General features: G+C 40.1%; 1 protein-coding gene across 1 annotated transcript in view; it reads left to right on the forward strand.

The window, feature by feature from the left end:
- Nucleotides 1-716: 716 nt before the first annotated feature.
- Nucleotides 717-26,131, forward strand: part of EPHA6 (EPH receptor A6) — a 355,785-nt gene continuing 330,370 nt past the window's right edge. Inside the window, exon 1 of the mRNA XM_066207884.1 lies at nucleotides 717-819. Within this exon, the coding sequence (XP_066063981.1) occupies nucleotides 717-819 (103 nt within the window). The remainder of the gene's footprint in view (nucleotides 820-26,131) is intronic.

Genomic DNA, 26,131 nt, shown 5'->3' on the forward strand with positions numbered 1-26,131 from the left:
CGCTCCGCGGGCGGCAGGGGAGCGGCGGCACCAAAAAACTGCAGCCGGCAGCGCGGCACGCAAATCAGGAGGGAGCAGCGAGCATCACACCAGAGCCGCCTGGTTTCTGATTGCTCCGCGGCAGAGGGGGAGAGACAGAGACTGACTGAGAGGGGCGAGCGGCAGAGCCGGGCACGGCGGCGGAGGGTCGGGGATGCCGCCCTGCAAGTTTCCTTGATGCATCGGGGAGCGTGAGGAGGAGTCGCCGGCCCTTCTCGCCCTCGTCGTGCTCCACCTGGGGAACCCGAAGCCCCTCGGCGCTGCCTCCGGCCGGGGATGCGGGGCACCGTGCGGCACGGCCGCGGGAGGAGGCTGCTGCCGCCGCGCAGGAGGCTGCTGAGGCTGCCAGGGGCGCTCCTGCGGGGCTGAAGGTGCCACCGGCCCGAGCCGGCGGAGGGAGCGGGGCGCGACCCCCCCTCCGGCCGCCGCCGCCGCCGCCTGGAAGTTGCCGGAGCTCTCCGTCCCCGTTGCCGGCGCCGCCGCCCCTCGCGGGAGGACGGCAGCGGGGCTCCCGGCGCCCGCGCCCGCCCTCGCCCCCCGCGCTGCCGCCCTGCCCCGGGACCCCGGCGGTGGATGCGCCCGCCCCGGCCGGCAGTGCAGGCCGGTCCCCGCCGGCCTGAGGGAGCGCGGGCAGCCTCGGCGGGCCGAGGTCGCGGGGCGCTCGGCGGGCACCAGCCATGGGGTGTAGTGAGGTGAGGGCATTGCTCTGGAGAGTCGGCCTCTTCCTCCCCCTGCTGACAGCGAGCCCCGCCGCCGCCGGGCACGTCGCCAGCAACCACGGTGAGTGAGGGCGGCCGCGGGTGCGCTGCGCTGCGGGCTCCCCGCAACTTTCCGGCGGGTGAGGGCGTGGAGGGAGGGGACCGCACCTGCGGCCGCCAGCCTGGCCTCTCCCGGCCACGGGGATGCGGGATCGCGGGGATGCGGGATCACGGGGATGCGGGGCCGGGCGCCTCCCGGCGGTCACCCCGTTCCTGCCGCCCCCGAAAGTTGGGTGTTTGCGGCTAGAGGAGCTCCGCTGCCGTCCCCCGCCGGGGATAATAACTCCGCGGCTGCCGGGAGCTGTCCGCTGTCGCCGCGGGCATCCTCAGCCGCCGGGGTATGGGAGTGAGAGCGGGGAAGCGAAAGTTGCCCCCCGGCGAGGTGAAGCATGGTTTTATTTGAAAGGTGGGGTTGAGTTTTGCTTCGGTCCTGCCGAACGCAGATCCTATAGAATGGGTTTGAGAGAGCTCATCGCGCCTTAGGGGGAAATGCTGCTGGGGGATGCAGTGTTCAAAGGTGCCTGACTGCCCTTAACACCCCATTTCTGCATCCTCCGGGCTGATTATCTGAAAAAATCCCATTTAAAATCTTTGTAACCAGGTGCATGCTCATCAGGTCGCACCGAAGACGGTATTTTGATTCTTCGGGTTGTAAGGTGTGCGTCTTAGAAAATGACCTCTGGATTAAGAAGGAAATCATTCTGGTTATAGGAATAAAAATGCCTAGCACGCCCAGAGGATACAAGATTTTGTTAGAAAGAACTGAAAAAAAAGAGCCCCGACCTGATTATGAAACATCATGTAACATGTTACCAAACATCTGGATAGAGAATTTCCTGAACTGCTTGTTTTATGTGCATCTGTCTTATTTAAGTTGCAGAGGGTGCATCTATTCCCACAGTATGGGAGGCTTCTGTACCTTTAACATTATTTTTGTACAATTTGGCTTTTTCGAGGTTTTAGTGTGATGTGATTGGAAATACAGGAACTGAAGGGTGGCTCTAAACGTTGCTGCTGACAGAAATTGCTTTACCGGTAACGTTGAAAGGAGCATTGAAATTGACAGCGGTGGAAAGTAACAATGAAAATAAACAAACTGGGTTTAGTGGTGGAGTACTATCAAGTATGTAGTTCCTGTAGTTCCACAGTTTTGTTCTGCAGTCTGTTTCCAGTGCTCTTTGCATCAACCTCAGTAACAGTAAAATCAGAGAATCAGATCTCTAGAAAACAGGGAGGAACTGGCCACAAAGCCCCTGTGCCATCAGGACGAGTTACGGCAAGGACATTCCAAGTTAGTGTGATTCCTTTACCTCTCCCAAGCTAAATGTGATGAATAATTCCAGTCTGTGATTGTAGAGCCTAGAATCACACCAAGGCTGATTTTTGCCATTTCTTACATCTTGGAAGACATCAGACCATCACAGTGGCACAACCCAGTTTTCCTTTGATGTCACAGGCATGAGTGCATGCTGATGTCTGCTGCCTTACTACAAGGCCTAACACCACACATGAATGTGATTTTAAAAACAATATATTCTTGGTGTTGTAGAACAGCTGAGGCACCATAATAGCATCAAAGGCAAAGGGTTTTTTATCAATTAATGCAACTTAGTTTAGGTTGCTAAACTAGTATTTGATATTCTGGGATTAAATTAGTGGTGTTTAAATAGTGATTTAAAAGTGTTTTAATAGTGTTTTTAGAGGATGGGGAAGACAGTTGCCAAAAAGTGTGTCAGGGATGGAGTGGTTCCTTGATGTTGATATAACTTTTCCTAAAGAGTCCAGGTATTGTGGTGTTGGCTGCAGGGAGTACTGGTGAATTTCCTAACTTCTGAGTGACTTCTTTTTCTGCACGTTGCTTCAGTAAAACGAGTAGCCTCTTGCTTTTGGTGCTGCCATATCACCATAGAAATCAAATAATAAATATAACACAACAAAACCCAAGTGAACTGAAAATGGACTGAATTAATACAGGTGCTTTCATACACATCCCCCCCACCTTGTTAATAAAATGCTAGCAAGGAGCCTGCTTTTAATGCTAACTTTCTCTAAATCCAGGAATTGAAGGAAAGGAAATTACTACAATAAAAAACTTGCCCATTGTGTAAACACTTAAATGTGGAAGGTTAAAATGCCGGTTACTAAGACTTGGAATCCCAGCTGCAAAGAATTTTTTTAAAATCTTGTGAGGAAACATAACTCCTTTAAATTTTCCTGAAGTGATATTTTCAGCATGCACATCTTGAAAACATCTTCCAGTAATTGCTGTTGGGCTTTCACTAATAACTGTTACAATGATATATTGACTTTGCTATCTGGTATATTTCACCTTCTAGTTTGTGTTTAGAAACATACCAGCATTAATAGTAAATTGCAAAGGAATGTCTTGTGTTGTCTCTTGATTGTTTGGGTGAAAAGGATGGAAAAGGAATAGGTTTATTTATCCGACTTGATAAACAGACAGCCCTTCCACTTCATTCTTAATGGTTTGTGTCCTGTTATTAAAGAGGGATTTTCAGAAAAATATTATACTCCGGTCTTATAAATTGTTTTTAAAACCATGTTGGGATTAATCCTTTTTGGTCTTGTCAAACAGAAAGAAATACATATATTTTTTTATATAGCTCTAAGGCTCTTAGGTTGTCATTCTTCACCCAGTAAATCAATGTGTGGTGTCTTAGAGAATCTGTAGCAAGGCAGGCACAAACAATACTATTGGCACGGAAGTGAACTCACTCATTCATCTTCATGGAGTGGTCAGTTCAAAAACACATTATGACCATGACAAGGGCTAATTTTTACTGCTCACAAAACCCCTGTAGGGTTTTGGAATTGCATGGGAGGAGTAAGCACTGCAGTGTGTGGCAGAACTGCTTGGAACAGAGGGCTCAATTAATGGTGGAGGTGGAGTTCTTGCATGTTCATTCAGATTTTCAGTGCTTGTCCCTGACATCCAGTATGAGCAGGCTGCTGTGCAGGGTTTCAGCATGCTGTGGTGTGCCTTTGTTCTTTGCTTGCCAGAACACCAAGAGTTGGCCAATTGCTGTCAGACCTGAAATTACAGATAATGGCATCTGACCTATGCAGCTCCTGGTGCAAAACTTGTGGGAGCTTTCAAGATAAAGGTCACACCAGGTAGTGGCTCAGCAGTTTCCTGTGCCAAGCGTGCACACGTGAATGTTTCTATGTATATAAAAACCAGAAACCATATTTGTTTCTACATACATGTCAAGAGTTTCTGCACCCTGGCTCCTTTCAGGTTGTATCTGCCATTATGTATCACCAGACATTTAATTCCTGAAGCCAACTGTAGAACCTGCAGAGTTTATAATGAGTCGTGTCTATCAGTGAAGTGTAAAAAAGCTGTTGCTTATTCAGTTTCCAGGTATCATTACTTCTTGTCACGTTATGCAAGGTTGGTCTTTTTATTCATACCTGTGAAAGGCACCTGCATTGGTTTTTCTCTTTTTACAAAAAAAAATTAAAAAAAAGGTGAAGTAAGAAATAATGTCAGATGTCAGTTCTGAAATTCATACAGCCGTTATTTTCACAGTGATTACACTTGATGTAAATTGGGTGGCTCGAAGTAGATAATAAAGCTTTTTGATTCTGGTAGTAAAACATCAGGTAGATTACTTATGACCTTGAGGTATTCATCAGTTCAGAGAAGTTGGCTCGTTTTCATTCACATATTTATTTTTCCAGAAGTGCAATCCACCACACATAGGCACTCTTTCTGAATACAGAACTCAAATCTTTTTTTTTTCTTTTTTTTTCTGTAGCAATAAGGAGACCAAGGACTAAGTGTGGAGAGTCTAAACTTTTCTCTGAATGAATCTGATGTTTTAATGCTGGAGGCTATCTCTTTGAGGACATAAAGTACTGTAGAAAGGCTGTGCTGCTGCCTGTGCTGTGCTAGTCCTGCTGAATTCTGCTGTTCAGTTGCCCAGCTCTTACTTTAATAAGCATTTACATCATTACAGAAACATGAGAAAGTTAAATAAACAAAACGATTGCAGTGAATGTGTGCCATTCCCTTTTCAGCATATTGATAGAATCATGAGCAAAATCATATTTTATGTTTTTCACATTTTCAAGTTCTTAAGAAACTTTCAACAATGTTTTTACCCGTGTGTAAAATCCCGCATCCATACGGACTTTTGTGCTAATGAAGACTTGGGAACCTCTGCAGTTGTAGATATGCATGAAATGACTTGTTATCCAAAAGCCTCGATTTGGATGCCATGAAATGAACAGATTTCCTGAAATGGTTCAGGAAACATTCCTGGTGTTGTATTTGGCAGTACTGAGGGCTGTCTGGATATTCTGTTAATTTTTTTGTTTTTACAAATGAGAATGATTGGTATAGAAATACTAAATATTAAGAAATGCATAGCTTAAGCAGATACAGTTTCAAACCAAATCAGTACAGTAGTTTTAGTAGTTTATATGTAATTTCCAGGAGTGAAAACACCACAGAGGAACTGAAGTGTTTCCTGGAGTTTACCAATTTAACTCTCTGGTCAGATATCATTCCCTCTGGGAGGTCAAAAAGTTTATGACGAAAAAGCATGTAGGAAATTGAGTTTTTCTTATTAAAATCTCCTCTGCCTTTCCAGATAGATACTTTCAGACCTTAACTCTGCTTGAGGGTTTGTTTAGGGTATCTGATGTTAAAATTTTCACTTGAGAATTTTAGAGAAGTCGAAAAGTTCATCAAGTTGTTTGTCAGTAAGATACAAAGTAAGTTAATATCCATTTTGTTGGCAGTTTTTTTAATGGAAAGTCTAATGTTTAAAAATCCCATTTAACTGATTAGGGACATTGAGAAAATTATGCGTGTGTACAATATGGGAAGCATTTTATTGTTCTTAGATCCCAATATAGCATAGCTGGGTTAGGATGTATTGCTATTCCAGCTGTGTGTGTGTTAGCTGGAATGTTTCATTAGGATCCTTGGATTTCCCCAACGTGACATTGACACAAAGATGAGGCTGGCCTTGTGTTTGATATGTCCCTTAACATGCTGAACTCTGACAGAGAGAATGATAAAATGGATGGAAATAGACAACTGTGGATAAATTATTTATCCGTAATGTATCCTGACCTCCAGAAGCCATGTTACAATGCCGGAAAGGTCAACAAAAAACTGTCTGTTGTGAACAATACACCTTCAGAAGCTGGTTTTTAACTTGTAAATGGCCTGTCAGTCTTTATGATAAGGTGATAGAACTGAGAATTACTGCTGAAAAGATGTCCCTCACATGATAAAAACATGATTTTTTTTTTTTGGAGGATTTCGTTCTGGACCATACAAAGATGGTTAAAATTAAACAGCGAAATTATCTTTAGCTTGCTTGTTTCTCATAATCCCCTCAGTCTTCCTAACACTTATCCCAGCTGTCCTTATTTTAGTTCCAAGGATGCTTTCATTACCAATATTGCAACACCTTTTGTGCATGTCAGCTATTGATCATTCCCACATCTAAGAACCAGTCTGTTCAAAATAATCATTAAGGAGAAATCACTTCAGTTAATCCAGCAGCCATTTGTGACCTCAGTACTATTTTTAATGTGGCACAGAGCAAAGCTTAGAGACCAACCTTGGCTTTAAATAAACTGCATGTTTTATTTTGGAAGCTGGCTAATCCATTGTATTAAAAAACCAGAAAGCCAAACCAAAACAAACTCCAAAATTCTCTCAACAAAACCCAAAACAAAACCCCCCAAAGATTTTCCTAGTCAGTAGGTCTGCTGATTTTTTCTCACCCATACAACATAATACTTCTTGAAGTCAGCATTTCTCTCACTTATTGATTGATATCTATGTTTGGACTGAATTCTGTCATACTGTAAAAAAAACCCCAAAAGTGTTGAATACCTTGATAATTAATAATTAGAGATTCGTTAATTTTAATAAATGAAGGTGTTTTAATGAGGCTGTAGATAATTTTATAGATTATAAAAAACCTCTGCCCAAACAATGCATGGGTATTTCTCCCTGTCTGATTTAAGATACTATACAAACAGTTTTCTGCTCTTTAAACAATTGCTTTACAGTAGGTCACAGTACTCCTCCACCTTCAAGCCAGCAGCTGCTATGACTTTCTTTTATGGGTCTGTTTCCATTCTTAAAGCGTCGATACTTATTCTGTGTTTTTAAAGAAAGTTAGGGGTATTTTGATCTTTAAATTAAGATTAGGTTAAAAAAAATGCTGTGATAATATTGACACTTCTTTTGACTGTCAAGTAGGGTCAGGTCTTTAAGATTCAAAGCCACTTATTTCATGAGGAGATCAGATTGAAAATAGAATTTCCTTTCTGTAGAACAGTCTGAGGATTTAAAACGTATTTTGTCTCTAAGTAGAAATTTCTGCTTTGTGTTTAGGTAGATTTCTAAGAAGCTGACAGCTTTTTTTTTTTTCCTCCTGGGTGATGGTTTTGTTTGCTCTAAGTTGTCTGGGTCCCAGACGCTCTTTGAAGGTGCCTGGTGTTTGCTGCCAGATTCTCCAAGAGGAAGGAGCAGTGTCCCATTAATGAGGGAAAGTGGGACAGCACGAGCCATACTTAGGTGAGAAGCAGTGACATAAACACAGCAATCCAGGGGGAACATTTTAATATCTGGGTTTGTTAACTGCACCGATAGCACAGCTTTCCTTCATGCCAGCATGTTTTTGACATTGCACAGGGTGTGGATTGAAGCGGTGCCGTGTCACTTCAGTGCAGGAGGGAAGGCGGGCAGCAGGCACCATGTGTAACAAGCCCCTGTGGAGGTGCACACACACACACAATGAGAACACAGTTAAAAGGTGAATTTGCTGGGAGCTCCACTGCCTCAATCCACTTAATGGCTTCTGCACCTAGAACAAAAGGGGAAAAGTCACATACAGCAAACAGTATCATTGATGCATGTAATGAGTGATTTGTTTTGGCTGGGGACCCTTGGTTAGAGTGCACTTGCTGCTGTAATTTGTATTCTCTAGCTGCTGGTTGCTTCTTGCGTAAAATAAAGGAATAAAATAACAAACTAGAAAGGATTCCATAAGATAATGCACTAAAATTTTAATCTGGGTAAAAGTGATTATCTTTCTCAATGTCCCCAGGCTGATCTTCTCAGTGGGTTTCACTTGCTGGTTTAAAATAAAATTTTATAGGAAAAAAATTTTGCTAAAATTTAGAATTGTTCAAGTATATTTTGGACATATTAAAAAGAAAATCAAAGGGGACCTAGCCATTTTCATCTGTAGTGCTTCCAGTATTTGTGGCTGGAAATTGATTGCATGGAAAGCATTTGCATGAAGGATTCATATTTCAAAATGTGGTTTGAATTCAGCACTTTCTGCTAAACAAAGTGGGAGCATATAAAATTGCACAGTACTTTACTCTCCGTTGTGTGTGGCTGCTGAAGACCTTTGAAAAGGAAACAAGGGAAATGTAAAACCTTTGTCTCTGGTAGATTGCTTTTGTTTGTGTTGCAGAAGTTGCTAAACACTTCCACGCCACAATGATACAGTAGAAACACCCACTTAGAGGGTTATTTTAGATTTAATAATTTAGTTTAGTGGACTTGATCTTTTAGAGGGCCATTTAATTTAGGTAAATAGGAATACTGTTAGCACTGAGGAATGGAAAAACATGATGAGAGCTGTGGCACACAAGAGCTTCCCATCCAAACTCTATCTCAGCCTCTGTCAGATGTGAGGGGAGCCCAAACTCAGCTGCTATTGAGATAACTCTACCCTGTGGTTTTGGTATGTGGTAGAAAAGTCATTAGGTTACAGATTTCCAGACACAGAATTTCAGAAAGAGTTGAGCAAATTCTCTTCTTTAGGAAATATCAGTGCACATCTCAAGGTAAGGGTGAGAATTCGCCTTTGTGAGATGGTTGTTCTCAAAGAAAAAGGAGGAATTGGGTGCACTACCCAGAGGAAAAATGGTCCGCTGGAGACAGGTGTCATATAAAAGCTCCATCTGAAGAAATCTGGGATTACAAAAGGCAGCCAGGAAATCAGATGGTATTCCATGTCATTTTAGTGGTTCTTCTTGATGCAGATGATACAATGATACTCTATACTCCAGTTTTTCTACTGAACTATCTAAAGGGCATCTTGTCTAGTGTAGAAAGATGAATGCTGGTGATTGGAAGGAATCCAGCATTTTTTGTCACTGTTGTTTAATCCAAGGCTCTGTGCAAATTTTAGGCTGCAGGCAGAGTTCTTTTTTCAGTGTTGGATCTCTTCAAAACTACAATTTTCACAGTATTCTTTTGAGTAAGTCTTTTTGTCTGTATGGCACTGATCTGAGGAGAAGAGTTACAGGCCAAAGCTTTTAGTTTAGGTGACCAGTGTGTGACAGCCAGTGCAAATTCCAAGGAATTAGTTTTTGATGTGCTCAGACGTAGATGGGAGAGGTAGATACAGCACCTTGGCCTTCGGTGTAGTCTTTAGTGAAACTCATTGTTCTTTTTCTTCCTGTCCATAACTAAGTTGTTCTCGGCTAGGAACAGTGTCTTCATTTTTTAAACCTCCATGATATATCAAAACCCAGTTTCTCAAAACGCTGACTGCAGATGAAGTAGGTTTGTACCACAGAAATTAAAGACCTGAAACCTTTCTGCTGTTTTGTGAACCTGGTCTCTTAAAAGCCTTCCTGAGGGCAAGGTCTGAACCTCCCAGCAGGAATCTTGGCCAGCTGGCCCAGGGTGCTGTTTGACTCCCACTGTCATGGGAACCAGCTCTCTTTGATGGAGACTCTGGGCCACAGGGACTGCTTCAGCTCTGGCTTCTCCTGACTTTCGGCTGTGAGAGTTGCTAATCCTATTAGTGTAAAAATGTAGGTAATACAAACTTTCCTCCTGCAAATTCTGTTTTGAAAACTTCATTTTTTTCTCTCCCTCTTCACATATCATTCACATAGGGTGCTTTATTTAGACTGACAGTGCAATCCTCTACTAAATCACCTGAATTACTTGAAGCAAGAGAGCTGCCATCTTTCAGGGTGTCAGCATTAGATGATAATGAAAACCTGCACCTTACCGGTAGTTTACATTAAGCAACAAAGGAACTTTGAAACTTGCATGCTTCATGTTTAAACTCCATATTTAGAAGGCAAAAAACTCTGTTGGAAGTTCAAAGAGTTAATTGACAAGAGTCAAAACTGTAGAGGAGGCCAATGGAGGTGACACTTGTAGAGAGTTTCCTGCTCTGTTCCTTTCTCATGGCATCCCTTCAGCATCACTAAGTACATTAAAAGTTCCAGTAATGCTCATCCTATTCACTTTATCACTAATAGTTTTCCTTACAAATTTTATAACAAGGAGTTTGGATTTTAAGTAATGCCCTGAGGCCTTAGCTTTAGTAAGTTTCCATTACGTTAAAGCAAATTAGGAGATTATTTTCAATAGCTCTAGTCTGACAGATGCATTTTATACTTGAGAGATGTGCCTGGAGAAATAAAAGCTGATGGAAGTTTGTGTCGTTGATGAATATTTTGAAAAAAAAAAAGATCAATAATAGATTAGGCTTGATTAGATGTTGACATTTAGAACTGTACATAGATTATGTTAAATGCAGTGACAACAGACAGCGTTCTTCTTGATTTACATTTGTCCCTCCATTTGTGGTTCAGGTGGATCATGGGACACACACTGTAAAGGTTAATGGATAAATTACCATACAGCTCATCTGATTGTTCAGGCTTCAGCCTAGAGGGCTGGATGGTTTATAACCTAGTTTGTGTTATGTGGAACAGAAATTGTTTAATTCTTTTCCTATGAAATTCTGAATTGTTTAAATGTTTAGATGAGTCCACAATACCCCTACAGCTTCTGAGTTTTGATAAAATCACTGAATCATGGTGTGGTTACATTGACAGAGATCCTGGTCTGGTTTTTGTTCTCTCTCCTGAGCTGTCAGCATTATTTCCATGTTATTTGAGGAAATGTGAAATGTGACCTTTTGATAAAGTCATTCTTAAAACCATGTGAGGGTGTTTGGCCTAAATATCTTCTTCATTTGTACTGATACCTCAGAACAGGAATTTTCAATGTACTCTGCTGGCAGATAATTTACATTAGTGTTCTCTACAGCTTTCCTTACCACCCCTCAGTGTGGTTAGTAACTACATAAGTCAGTCTTGGTAAAATCAAATAATTTCATTTTTGGAAGGGACTTACCCTGTTGAATTGGTTCCAATAATCCACCTGAAATTCCAGAAGCAGGAATAAATGAATGAATGAAAAAGTCCCCCAATAGCCAAATACTTTCCCTGCACAAAGATAATTTTCTGTATGTCCTTTTGCAAACAAGGATGGCTGAAGTGAATCATCTGGAACTGCACTCAGCTGTGTAAATAAAATCAAGGGTACCCTGTAATTCAAAGTTTGGTTTATGTTTATGTAAAATAATGCCCTACCTAAACTTAGTTAAGGGTTGTCTTTTCTATAGTGCCTGTAGGAAAGGAGAAAGTTGGTGAGCAGATGTTCAGTCTGTGGAAAGAGGAATTGAAGAACTGCTCAGTCTTTTTGCACTAATATATTTTACCTTTACCTGGAATTTTGTGTTCTTGAGTCTCTCCCTGACCCAAGCGATTCTTTTTCTGATATCTGGTGTTTTTATCTCCAGATGGGATGTGATTGCACCAAATTCAGTGAATGCATCATCCAAATTACCTGATTATTTGACCTGCCAGGCAGTAGCTCAGGTTGCCTTCACAGTTATTCAACATGGACCAAAAAAAAAACCACCCAAAAACAAACAAACAAACAAACAAAACCAAAAACCAAAACATCCCCCCCCCCAAAAAAAAAAAACAAACCACCAAACTTTGAATTTTTGAGTTTTGAGCCTTTTATTGCATGGGACATATGTTCAAATTTTTTTCATCTGGTTTAAACTAAGAGAAAACTATGGAAAGAAATTAAGTCTTGCTATGAAATGCTGTATGAATAAAGGAAAATTCTTTCTGGTGAGCTTCATGGAGATAGTGTTCTTTGAGCAGAACATTTATGCAGTTGTGAGGCACGTCAGTACGATTTTCATTACAATAAAGTAATGAATTTTTATGACTAAAGCTAAAATAGCAGTGAGCTATCCTTTATTCAGATAGTAAGATGGAACAGTACATTTCTGATAAGGGGGGGAGGAAGAAAATAGGAAGAAAGATGAGAATATGAAAAATAATCTCATTTTCCTCACCTTATTACATGAATATCGTAATTTACAAAATTTTGAGTCTAGTCTGGTGGTAAAAAAAAGTTTATGTATCAATATGTCATATATAGCTGTAAGCATAGAGATTTGTAGACTCCAAACAGGTTCTAGTGCTTTTAAAATGTACACAGTTTCAAAAATATAAAAATTAAATTAATTCCAGTGTAGGGTAGAAAAGAAATGTTACAACTTGAGTCCATTGATTCTATTTTTATTGCTGAAAACTGCTACAGTTCATAAAATGCAGTTTTACAGGCTATTAGTCCATAATGTGGATTATGCCCTTTGGACACTTATGTTGAAGATAAATGCAGTAGTTTGGAGAGATCTGTATTGAAATTCTGTGAAGAGGGTTCCGTTATTATTTAAGTTCTTTTTTCTGTGAACCAAAAGCAAACGGGTTGGAGGGAGAGGTGACCCTTGGCTTCCAAGACAGGAAATGAAATTAACAGTGGGAGGGGTCAGTTTGTCATTCAGGAAGTGGCTTCATTTCCATGGATGTGAGGAGAAATCTGTTGCTGTAACATTACAGGCATTGAGAGCGTTTTTTAGTTGTTCTTGAGAGAAAGAATTGTATTTGCATTATAGCCGTACCTGCCAAGATTATTTACACTACATTGAGGGGGCTCTGTAACACAACATTGGGAAAGAGCTTTTTTCCCACAGCCTCCAGTGATGCTGTATAAAGTTATTAATTTTCATCTTCAATCTAGTTAAGCCGTGTTTCCTCATTGCTCCTGTTGGAAGGTTGTTCTGAACTTCAGTGCTGTGAAATTCCAATACATTTATTTATGGGCTGCATTTATTGGTGAGTGGTGCTTATTCATTTATCCTTGTGCTGGCTTAGTCTCAAAACTTAAGAACATCTTTCCATTCTCATTTTTTGTCCAGCTCCCTATTTTAGGAGACATCACATTTCTTTTGGGTTTTGGTGTGTGGTTTTCATCTTTCACTCAAGAGATTTCTCATCTCTGTGACCGTTACAGCTGCTTTTGCTCATTCTTTATCCTGTTTAATTCACTCTTTCTTGAAAAAAAAAAAAAAAAGGTGGCCAGAACCACATACAACTTTGCTGATGGGATTTTACTGGTACTTTGTGCAATAGTAGTTTTTTTATCATTCTGAATATTGGACAGTTTCTGTCATTTTTGTCTCCTTCATTCCCATGTTGTTGGATTGGTCCTTGGTTGGCTTGTCAGGAGGTTTCTTATCTTCTCTGGCTGCTGCTAGACTCCCATTTCATAAAAGAAATTCTGCTTGGCTCCCTTTGGATTGTCTGATCTTTTATATTTAATGTCCTTCCTTCCTTATATCCCAGGAAAGAATTGTTCTTTCTCTTGCCATGGCCTCGCCCATGTGTTTCAGTCTTTAGTTGAGTTAACAATGTCTCAAAACTTTTCCATGAAAAAATTCCATTAGACCAAGCCTATCCTGGGCAGGGACATCACTGAAATCATAAATAAGATCAGTCTCATGACTTATTTTTGAGGAATTGCACCACAAAGTGCACAGTTAAATGTCTCAAAACCATGCCTTTTATGAACTTGCTCACATCTTTAGCTCTGTATTTAAAGCAGCTAAAAACTTTCACAACTTGTTTCAGTTTTCTAACCCAGACTTATTTCTGACATTTATACAATGAAATGTAGGTGATAAGCTAAAATGTTCACCACCAATATGGTGGTGTCACACAATCAGTAATTTAACTGTATCTTAAAATAAAACATAAATGATTTTTATAGATTCAAACCACTTTTTTTGGTTTGTATAATTCTGAATTAATGCTGAAAGAAGCGCTGCTTTCTTGAAGTCAAATTGAATGAAATTATCCTCAAATTCAGCTGTAATTTTGCCTTAATGCATTATAATTCAGATGTCAGCTTTTTCTTCCATAATTTGATTCTGCTTGGCTATTAGGATCGCTCAGCACTTACTCTGTTTTATTGCTCTTAGATGAAATAAATTAAGCTGTGTAGCAATATAAAAGATAATATTCATTGTTATAAATTTGGTATTTACACGAATGAAACATCTTAAATTCTCCGTTCATCAGTTTTAAATTAAGTATGAGATTTAAATCACTTGATCTGATTGAGAGCAAGCGCTGGAAATGAAGGGGCTGTGGGCAATCAGAAAAGCACTCTGAGATTCTGATCAAGGCATTCATTATTGGTGGTGGGAAACAGCACTAAACAATAATTGATTGCATTGTGGAGAGTGTAGAGAAACCTGCCATGACAAAATATTCTATTCACAGTCTGAGAATGGTTTTGAGCAGGTGGGAAAGTGAGAGCATTAAGTTATTTCCAGTTGCTCAGGTGTGGTGGTCGCTAGCTCTCATAGAAAAGGAGGCTTTGGATCAGTCTGGATTTATGAACTTGGTGTGATAAATTTGTATTCAATTTTAAATGCTATCTCCCCTTATAGTTCCTCTTTTTACTAGGGATGTAATCGTACACTTAATTTTAACCATAAAACATTTCCTTTTCACTCTGATTTTCTCCATCTGACTCCTTATAATCCTCAATAATTCTTTCTGTAGGCAAAAAAAACCCCAAACCCACACATGAGGTAAAAAAATGCTTGGCCTGAAACTATTCATAGTTCCAAGAGTCTCAATTAAATGTATTCTAACTCTCTCAAGGATGTTGCTTACTCCAGAATAACTCTGTCATTAATGAAAAAGAAACCTTGCTTCTTGCAGACAGCCTTCTGCCATGCAGTCTGAAATGAGAAGTGAAGACAACTTCAGTTGTCTTACTTTTAGTGTGTCTGCTAAATTGCTGCACTTTAAAAGACAGTGATTTAGATTTTTACACAGATCAGTTGCTTACAGCGATTTAGAATTTCACACTCATCAGTTACTGATGATACATTTTGTATTCCAGCTACACTTGTGGTGACAAGTTGTTTTAATGGAAGCAATTCTGTGCAAAACCAGTTAGCTGCATCCATTTTCCTACTCCTGCCTCATTCCTGAGATGCAAAAAATAATAATGTTTCTTTTTAACAGTCAGTGTTCATTGTCTTCCTGTACAGCCTCTAAATATGTTACCACTGCTCAGTACCTCGCCTGACTGTGCAGCATTCTCCAACCTATGTTTTCCTTCAACTCCAGTTCTGCCTTCTGTTGTGAATTCTTTTGGCTTTTCAGCATAACATCTCTCTTCCTCTCTGGTTTAAATTGAAAGAGGGTGGATTGAGATTGGGTGTAAAGAAGAGATTCTTTACTGTGAGATTGCCCAGAAGAGTTGTTGCTGCCCTGTCTTGGAAGTGTCCAGGTTGGATGGTTTGTAGCAGTCTGGGATAGTGGATGATGTCCCTGTTGATGCAGCTGGACCAAATAATCTGTAGAGGATCTCTCTAACCTGAACTGTTTTATAATTCTATAATTCTGTGGTGTGCTGGATAGCTTTCCCAGATAAACTGAGCATTTTCATTATGTTGTAGTCTTCGGATAGGAGAAAATAATATTTTTTAAAAATTATTGCCTATTTTTCTCTTAATAGAGTAACTCATCTCCACAGTTGTTGTGCTGTTTGTGCCTTTCTCATGTTTACTGTGCTCAGACATTTTGGGCAGAGTGGCAAAAGAGGGGGAAAAAAAAGTTTTAAAGAATAATGTGATAAAACTCTTTCTAATTCAAGCAGTTCCTCCGTGGTAATCATTCAGATATAAAGGTTCCTGTCTTCTTCACTGGCAGTGTGTGTGTATTGTTATACGGTCTATATTTGGCGTTGCCTGCAGAGTCCCTGGGCAGTGCTGCAGCCATGCTCAGTGACACGGCTCTTGCATCACTGGGTTGTGTAACAGGCACTTAAGTCTCAAGTAGCCCTTTGAAGCGCTGCTTTGAGCCAACTCCCAGAGAGCTGCTGCCTTCCCAGCACTTGGCTGCTGATGCAGTGCTGTACCTGGCTAAATCACCTCTTGCACTACAGAAAATCTGAAAAAAACCCCTCGAAAAAACGGAAAAACAGTCTTTTTACTTTCACTTCTTGATGTGAAATCAGAAAAATTATTTTATCCCATTAGATTGTTTCGTAGTACAAAAGGAAAAAGGAGGGTAACTATGCTATGGAATACAAGCCCAGTTGCTCAACAGTTTACTACATGAATGATGGCATTCTCAGATGTATTTAATGCTCTTCAGTTATCTTTGGAATTTAAATCTCCATGAATGTTCATTAAAAGTGTATCATTCAAAGCTCAAAGTCTCTGCATAGTAGAGGCGGGTACTCCATGCTGTCTAATACTTTAAAGTAATTTGATATTTGGTTAGATAGTCAAACTTATTTCCTGTCAAGTAAGTGACAAGATGCTGTATGTTTATTTGTTTATAATGTTAAAAGTATTGCAAACCTGATTAGTTGATAAAAACAGTTGAGCCTTCATGTTGATGTTCCACTGTACAGAATGTAGAGACCAAGATTTTTCAGAGCCACTGATTATTAGTATGTACTTCAGCTTGGCAGCCTGACCTAGCACCTGTAAAACGTTCACGCTGTGAAAACTTGGTGCTTGACACCGTAAATTATAAATGAAGAGCTAGTGGAAGAAGTGACAGTCTGACGAAGTGAAACAGAGAATTACAAAGCTCAAAAACATTAAACTGACTGGCTGTGTGGATATTTAATCAAAGGGGATAAGAAACATTTTAACATCATGAATATGAACCTAGGAGCTATCGCTGGGAATATTTGTCACAAGTGTAACAGCTCTGCTTTCTAGGAAGTTGCATTTATTTTGGTATATTTTTGAGGTTCTGCATTAAAATAAAAGAAAACGTGTAATACTGCCAAATGTTAACCTCATTTTTCCGAGTTGCCTCTATGGTCCATCCTGGAAGGTTTTTTTTTATTTGACTTCTGCTAAACTCCTCTTCTGTACATCATGGTCACTTTCAGACTACAGTAGTAAGACCAAATGTGTTAAATATTTCACTTCTCAGGCAGATAACTTATCAAACAAACGAGATAACACTTCAAGAAGCAAAGGAGAAAAACTGATTAATTTGCTTGAGAGCGTTTGACACAGTTGAAAGTCGTGGCTGCTTGTGGCTCTACTGATGACTTTCCTTATCTGCTGACAGCTAAAGTCATTACTAACCACATTAGCTCTAACCAGCAGAAAAAACCCCCAAATGTAGCCTTAATAGTCCTCCTCTATCCTTTGTATGTCGCTTGCTTTCTTAGGTGACATTGTTGGTACATTGCAAGTACAAGGCAGCCACTCACTTAGTCCCTCAGCCCTCCCAGGTGGGATGGGGAGGAGAATAAAAAAGAAGTAAAAACCTTGTTGGTTGAGAAAAGAACAGTTTAATAATTGAAAGAAAAAGTAAAATGTAATAGAATAATAGTAATAATGGTGGTGAAGAAGAAGAACGGCACTAGTTGGAAGTAAAAAGAGAGCCTAAACCTAAGAGAAGCAAGTGATGCACAACACATTTGCTCATCTCTCACTGTTCAATGCCCAGCCCGTTCCTGAGCCCTGATCAGCCCCTCACAGCCAACACCCATCAGGTATCACACTGAGCGTGATGTTCTGGGGTGTGGAATATCCCTTTGGCCAATTTGGATCACTTGTCCTGGCTGTGTTCCCTCCCAGCTTTTTGTGCACTGGCAGAGCATGAGACACTGAAAAGTCCTGGACTTGGGGTGAGCATTACCCAGCAACAACCCAAACATTGCTCTGTTACCTTTGTTATTCCCATACCAAATCCAAAACACAGCGCTGCACCTGCTGCCAAGAAGAAAGTGACCTCTATCCCAGCCCAAACCAGGACACTGGGTCAACAGGGAGATCAGGGAGCATGTCTTTTTATTTTAGTAGGAAATACTAACTTCATCCTGTTTGTGTGGCATTGCCGTAGGTCTGGAGTGGAGAATAATAAATGTCCTGTCGCTTCTGGAGGCCCATTTGTATGTCCTGTGGATGAATTCTGAGTGGCAGTTCAGAGTACAGCTGTGCAACAGATGGGGATTGAAAACAGCCGTGCTTTCCCACCCTCTGCACCACGTCATACATACAGACAAGCCTAACCTTCCTGTTGGCTGGGAAAAGCAGGCCAGTCAGGGTGTGCCATGTCTGGGCTGCATGTTCACTTTGCTTTCTGCTTTGCAGCTTTTCTGCCTGCAAAATAGGGATGACCCTGATCCGCTTTTTATCATGTAGAAGCATGGACTGGGTGTAGGTAAACTCTGATTTAACTGCCTGGGGTTGAAAAGTTAGGCTGAGCTACAGAAATAGTGGAAGATGGTGAGAGAATGGTGAAGAGTCTTTGGCTTCAGTGGGTGGGTCTGTGCACTGCAGAAGAGCCCTCCTTCATGTTTCATGTTTGGAACTTCCCTGACTATTGTTCCCATGTTTGATTTGCCTGTGTCATAGTTTCAGACTCCCAGTTCTTACACTCAGCCTGTCTGGAGCAGCTCTGCAGCTCTGAACACACCACCCTCAAGGGCTCTGCCAAAAATCCTGGACTGGTCCCTTGTCTTAGTTTTTGAGCCAGAGATTCTCAAACAGCTCTTCATGGGGCTCTGCTGCCAGTCAAGCACAAACTTCAGTTGCTTCAGCCTTTGTCCCTCTCCTAAGATTTGTCTGTTCTGTTCCTCGGAGTCACCAAACTGCTAATTTTTCATTATGGTTATTAAGTGACTACTTGAGTAAGCAGTGACCATCTGTCCTCCCAGTCCCTGTTTGTGACGTTATCAGCTGGTCTCTTCAAAACTTCTTTCTTTAAAGGGACTGCTGTGGAGCACTCCGCATTTCTCACTCCACTTAAAAAGTGAAAAATTATGAGGTTGAAAGGTATTTCTGTACCAAACTTTCCCAGGTATGGATTGGGAAAAGGCAGCAAACCTTTGCAATGCCATTTCATTCTTTACCGTTAGTGAAGCTGTGTCTTTGGATCAGAGCAGGACAAGGAAGAATGGGTGCCTAGGGTGGGTTTGATTATGCCCATGAACTCCAGTGGGAAGTTTCTACCCCCCTTGAAGAGGAATTCCCAAAACGTATGGAGTATAGGAGCGATAGCCATGGAGTTACTAACTTCATAATTAGTTTAGCTGACAGTTATGTATAGGTATTGTTATCATTTTCCAAAAGCTTTTGTATGTTGGGGTATTTTTTTCCCTTATGAATGTTGTGACCTTACATTTTTTGTTCATTTTATCACCACTCAATACAAGTATTAAAGTAAAAGGCATAAAAGAAACTGCTTGTGAGAATGCAGAGTAGAAAAGGTTAACAGCAAAGTGAAGAATATTAAGTTTAGCATTCGTCCCAAACTGAGAGAATTGGCTTCAACACACAAGTCATTTACCAGTGCAAGGAAAGATAAATCTGTTTGTCTGAATTTCAGTTGTTTCTAATTTCCCTAATGAAGATATGCTTAGGTTAATAAACAGGGCTGACAAAACTGTCAGGAATTTGTGTTCATTTAGGAAATGCTGCCCGGTAATCTACTGTTGACATGAACATGGTGGTGAATTGAATATCAATTAGTATTTTCAAGGCAGACTCAAAATTATTAAATAGGGCAGCTGGGCTCCTACCATCATTTTGTGACTTCTGTTTTTATCAGGGTTAGCTCTTGATCTTTTTGTATTACACACATGAAACCGAAAGCATAGAAAAATAATACAGCTGTGATGTTGTTTTCTGGAGCTGCGAACAGCATTAATTCATCTCAGTTCATTTTAACAGCAATCCCTGCTATGAAGGAGTGTCTTAAAGCTGAGTCAGTGGTAAGAACACATTGTTTCCCTGGTACCTAAACCCCCTTTTTCCCGTCTCATTCTTTGTGAGGAGCACATTAAAGTGGTGCAGTCTGCCTCTGCCTGCCTGGACTTCCTCTGTTCTGTGTTCACTGCCTGTCCTGCAGGGCTGACATTGCAGTGCTCAGCCCCCTCTGGTGCATTACAAACGTAGGAGTTCATCCCTGCTGGCTGAGCTGTGGATTTCACAACCTTCTCCTGCCTTGCTTTCCCATCTGAAAGTGCACTGATCAACAAAATCACTTTGAAATCACTTTGACACTGCTTTTAGGGAAAAAGCTCTGATGCAGGCTGGGAGAGGTAGGACATTACCTACTCATTTCCCATTCCATAATCACCTGAGGAAAACTTGGGGCCTCATCTTTTTCTGAGGTAAGCCCATTTATTTTGGATGTGAGTATGCTTTCTTTTTTACCTCAGTAGTTTTATTTTCTCTTGTGCTGATGAGTAAGACTCACATGGGAGAAGCAAGTGCCTGTGTGAGACCTCAAAATACAAAAAGTTTACCGCTGTCTTGGAGCAAAATAACCTGCTGGGTGACAGAATAAGTAATTAACATCTAGCCATGTACAATTTGGAATTGTAACTGTTCTCCTGGAAAGATTTCAGTGCAGAAATTGCTGTGTCTTTCTGCACTGACAGATTTTCTCTATGCCTTTGGTGCCACTGAATGTATCAGGTGGATTTCCAAGGCTTCATTTGGTATTTGTGAAGTAAAACTTGGAATCCACCTTAGTGGGGAAGATTGAATCTTTTGTTGACTGTTATTATGTGCCTTTAACTGATAAGTTGTTGAATTTCTCCCCCCACTTGGATATCTTTGCTGGAGTTATAGACAGGGATTAAAATAAAGGAAAGAAAAAGAACACAAAATTTTACTGTTACTTCTTTTGGGTGCAAGGATTTGCGTTAATGGAAAATAACTCTGTCCCTCCTAGGTCTTTATAAATTGTAAGTTACAGTAATTGATTATCAGATATTTTGATAGGTGTTTAAAGTATTGCAGTTTTACAAAGAAATGGTATTGGTAAGGGAGAAAAAGTGATCTTGTTAAAATATGTTTGTGGTTGGAAACTTTAAACCCTGAAGTTAAATTAGAGCTTGCCAATTTCTTAAAAAATCTGCTTTTAAATCCTACTTTCAGAAAGACAGGTGTAACTGATGTCACTGCGGGGTCTGCAATGGTTGGCAATGCTAACGATGTTATAACATGAGAATAAAGGAGTTTGTGTTGATTTTTAAGGTGAGAATGGAAGAAAGTATGAAAAAAGGATGTAGTAAAACTGAAGCATTTGGTATGAAAGTGTTGGTTTCCACTCTGGAGAGAGATGGGGCAGTAGGGTTACAGCAGCCTTCTCCTCAAAGGGGAAGATGCATCCTTAACATATGGAAAGGATCATTATATTGGCTCTGTAATATGATACATTTTAATTTCATTTTTAAAATGATCTTGCTAAGAAGTAGGTAAGAATGTGTTCTACAAAAAAAGGTTGAATGTAAAAGGTAGCTTTATTTTTTTTAATTTCTTTTTTTTTTTTTTTTCCCAAAGAACCATTGTTTGGTTTAATCTTGTTTTCTCAGAGCCACAGGATTTCAAATTATGTCTATCCAGGAAGTTGTAAGAAACAGTAAGACTGAAACACGTAACTGAATCAAATGAGAAAAGAGGGGAAATTATTCCTTAAGCATCTGTATGTAGTGTATGGAAAGAAAAATGGTGCTGTGGGGGGAATTGGGTTTTGAAGATTCTCACTGGAGACCTCGTGTAATGGAGTAAAACAGTACCAAGATAAATACAGGCATTTATCCAATATAACCCCATCTAATAACGTTGCAAACTTCTTAGCACTGACAAGTTTATCATGAATGAGATGTTGGGTTTAGCACATGAAAAATTATTCTGGCCAGTTCTCATTCATTAGAAGAGACTTTTTAAAAAAGTGTTTGTGTGAGTGTGCAAATACGAGAATAAGAAAGGTGAAAGGGGAAAAGGAACTTTTAAAAGTTCTTGATTAAGAAATCACTGGTAAGTAAGAAAAGGCCAGGTTTGGATAACAGCTCAACCTCCATTGGAGGTAACATGAAAGGAGAAACTAGAAATACAAACATTTCTCATAATTAGTGGAAAAGAGAGGACACGTGGAAATTAGCACATGTTAGAAAATAGGTAGTGTGGAAAACTGAAAACAAAAAGTAAGTGTGTTAGGTAAAAGCCCAAGTCTCACAACACTCAGGATAATGGGAATTTCTCTATTGCATTAAGAATAAAAATGTTTGTGTGAATGGTATTGAACTGTTTTTAGAAAGAGGCAGAAAATAATGGGTTTGAAATTGGGAAAATCAGAAATTAGTGATTTATTCATATAACATGGAGAATATGAAGCGCTCCCCATCTGGTGTAAATAGTCCTGGAAGAGTCCCGAAGGAATTGGCTGAGGACATCTCTGGGTTACTGATGGTAAATTTAATGAGTTCGGGGACTCAGGGAATTCAGGAATACTGGAGAAGCATAGGTGTTAGAGTTGTGGTTTGAAAAGAAAAGGGAAGCACCATTAACAAGGTAACTAGATTTTTATAAAACTCACATTTGGAGAAGTCATTTATCTCCTCCTCTCTGCCCCAAGGCAAGAGGAGATTATGCAGAAAGCAGGCTTGCCAGTGTTCAAGGTATCTTAAAAGCCTCCTGGAGTGGAGATTCCCCAGCTTCCCAATTAGTCACAGCTCTCCCTCTTCTTTACAACTCCAGGGTAGCAAGGATTTTCTTGGAGTCTGACATAAAACTCTTGGAAATGTTGAGGAGAGTGGAAGGATTACTCTCTCTGTTTTGCTGGCTCTAATCCCGCTTATCTCAGGCAAACAGCATTGTCAATACTTTGTTTACTCTCTGATTCGCTGTGACTCCTGTACACTTCCCTGGCAGAATTGCTATCTAGACAGGTGCTCCTCATACTTTATTACTGCATCTCATTAATCTTGTCTAAACCAGAGAGCTATTGCATGCAAAATAATGAAAATTATGGAAAAGGATTCAATTGATACGTGTATAATGAATGCCAGTTTGTTTGGTTTATGGAAAACAGGCCTAGTCATAAACCCAAGCATTTAAATAATTTTTCCCAGTTGATTGCACGTTAATTGCCAAGGTTACTTGGATATTGCGTATCCCCTTCTTCTTTCTTGTCTTCCTCGGGCAGGCAAGCCACAGCAGTAAGATGCTGAGATTTTTTATGTTATAGCAGAATATGACAGAGTCTTCTGACAGTAAAAAGCTTAACATATTTTTACTAAACGAGTTTAAAAAAAAATAACTTGAGGTCTAAGAAACCCTAAGGTAGTTTTAGTTACTGTTAAATCACAGAATTTGAGATATTCGTTATACGCCAGTCAATGTTCTAACATTTTTCATTAGTAACATGAAAATAAATACAAACTCAATACCTGACAAAAGAGCAGTAAGTAAAGAGAGGAGGAGGATGTGCAGACAGGGAGGAGCCTTTCCCACTTAGTAAAGGTCAGCCCTTGCACATGAAACTTTTTTTAGTATAAACAAATAAACCTTTGTACATTCAAGAGCAAAAACTTAATCCAAACTGAAAAAAGAAAGATGATGAAAAGGAGTGAGTCTGTACAGGACAGTGATCTTGTAACAGCCTGTGAATGCAGTGCTGCAGCAAAAAATAGGCTAATGTGACCCTGGATATATAAACAGGATATAAAAATAGCCAGGACTCATAATACATATTGTTAAAAGGTGTGATTTCAGAATACTGCATGTGATGGTCTTTCTAAAAATGAAAAAAAAAAAAAAAACAAACCCCAAAAAACCCCAAAAAACAAACCCCCAAACATAAAACCTGAAAGTACAGACACCTCAGAAGAAAGCAACAACTCTCTTGAGGGCTGCCATTGAGAGACTTCAATAGCTCTGTGTGTTTGCCTTATAAACTTTGCAGTCAATAATAAAGTTCTCAGGGACGAAAAAAGGTGCCAGTTTTGCCCATTTCTGGGGGTCATCTGTCATGCCTCCCTGCCTTGCTGGAAGATACTGAAACTTTCAAGGGTTTTTTGGGTATCCTTTACGCAGTACAGAAGGGATGTTCCTGAGTTACTAGTGCTGTCTTCAGAAATTAATGTCTGTGTACTGCTCTGCTTTCCTTGCAGATCTTAGGCTAACCCACTCTAGAGGTAACAGTGAAATGTCTAAAATGGAGCAGATCTAACTGGGTGATCCGATATCAGACCAAAATCCTCTATTAATTGTGTTTATTTACACATACCCTGTCTGGAGATGTGTAAAAAAACAAGAAAAGAAACTGGTGAAATGAATGTTTGGAAGGGGTTTTTTTTCCCTTGGCTGTACAGACACATTGCAGAGTTCATCTTTAGAAGAGTATTTTGGAATGAAAATTAAAATTCCACCCTGTCAGTCCTTGGAGCTCTGCTCGTCGTAATTTTAGGTAAAACAGTTTCCCTGGGACCAGGTAAAAACCTCTGAAAAGATTAATTTCAGTTGTTAAGTCTAATTATAGCAGTGTAAGATAATGTCCAGAAAAAAGGAAACTGCAGCTCAATGATATACATGATGAGTAATAATAATAATATAATATATATTAATGTATGTGCTGGAAAGCAAAGCTAAACACTTCTAGGAATGAAATGTGCAGGTAATTAAACAATAGGCTTACAGATGTACGTTTAGGTCTGTGTAATATTGTTGGGCAAGTGTTAGTATCCCAGGTTCAGTTATTTAAGAAAGGACATTCAAGTGCTAAATCTGAGTTCTTTTTATCCAGAGAGTTTTTTTTAAAAGGGTCTTTGAGTTCATTTTGAATCGTGATATGACTTTGTAATGGCAGACCTAAACTCTTATTCACCGTGCAAGTTTTAGAGGCATCACCTCAGCAAAGTGCCCACGAAGAGTGGAGGTTGGATGTCACAAATGTGAGTCTCAGCCAGTGTACTCAGAGCTTTTCCCATGAAATATTCACTGCAGTAGTTCCAGACACACTTCTGTTTATGCTGGCAGCTAATGGCTTGTCCTTAATGGACACGTCTCATTTTTTTGAAGAAGGATGGAGCTTTTTATGGCATACAAAGGAGCATAAATAAGTAAATGTAGGGACAAGGGTCAATAAATACGACTTTGTGATCCCATTAGCTTTTTAGGGAATTTTCTCATTATAAGCATCATAGGTGTAGTGCCCACCATCTTTTATTAGTCTCTTTGCATGTGAACTTTGAGTTCTTTTGAAACTTTCCCTGTCCTGCAGGCAGAGGGGAAGCCTCCCCTCCTTTGTGTAATTCAGATGTTCCCATGCTGGCATTCCTCTTAGCCTGGAGCTCTTTGGCAGAGGGAATTTTCTGCCATAAGAGCTGTGAGTTGGAAGGTCCTCGGCAGTGCAGATTTGTCTGCCATCAGGTCTGTGCTGCTGGGGATAGGCTGCTTCTTAATCACCTCCTTTAAAGATAGCTTGGGTGTCTCTGTCCCCCACTGAAGTCTAGCAGGTAGATACCTCCAAACCTCTGAAGTGTGTGAGGATTTTATTGCTTTATCCGTGTCCTCATTTGTACAGCAGGCCCTGTTGAATCCACAGCTTCACTGGAGTTTGTTTTTCTTTGGCATAAACCTAAGGTTTACTTGATCTTTCAGTACTGGCACGTTTTTGATTGATAATTATTTTATGTCTTGCAATATAAGTACTGTTGGAAAGATGGTCTTTTCATTTTCGTGATTTTCATTTCTGACCCTGAAGGTGATACCATTCTAGTTCTGGTTAGTAGTTGTTTGGTGGTTTGAATTCTCCAGTTGGAGAGTTCTCCAGTTGGTTTGAATTTTCCAGTTCTTTGGTAGCTACAGGTGAGAGTATCTGAGCATTCAAGAGCCTTGGTATGTCAGATGTATCAAAAATGGTATTTTAACAAAACTCAGTTACTCAGTGGGGACCATTTGGTAAGTGTATACTGAATCTAAACTTAATATACTTTCAGTGATGAATTTACTCCAGTTTTTAATTTTTTTAATGTATAGCTTTGAGCCTTCAAGTACTATTTGATTAATTCAGGCAAGGAATTAATTAATTCAGGCTCCAGTGAAGAAATGAATTAGTTTTCCTTTCTGTATTTTTAGGTCTTGTTCTACAGAAGTATTAATTTTGAATACCTGGATGATGTTTATTAAATTGCGGTCTTGCTACCACAAAAAATTGTAAAAGTGAAATGACACTTCAAACCCTAATACTGCTCATAGAAAAAATTATTTCTGCATGCAGATCCGTGGGAATAGCATTTGACAGAGAGCAAGATAAAACTTGGAACTCAGCTGGAAACAGAGCACATAACAAATAGTCTGCGT

Source organism: Chamaea fasciata, unplaced genomic scaffold (genome assembly GCF_029207755.1).
Source record: "Chamaea fasciata isolate MVZ Bird 193981 ecotype frontalis unplaced genomic scaffold, bChaFas1.0.hap1 SCAF_2, whole genome shotgun sequence".
Lineage (NCBI taxonomy): Eukaryota > Metazoa > Chordata > Aves > Passeriformes > Sylviidae > Chamaea > Chamaea fasciata.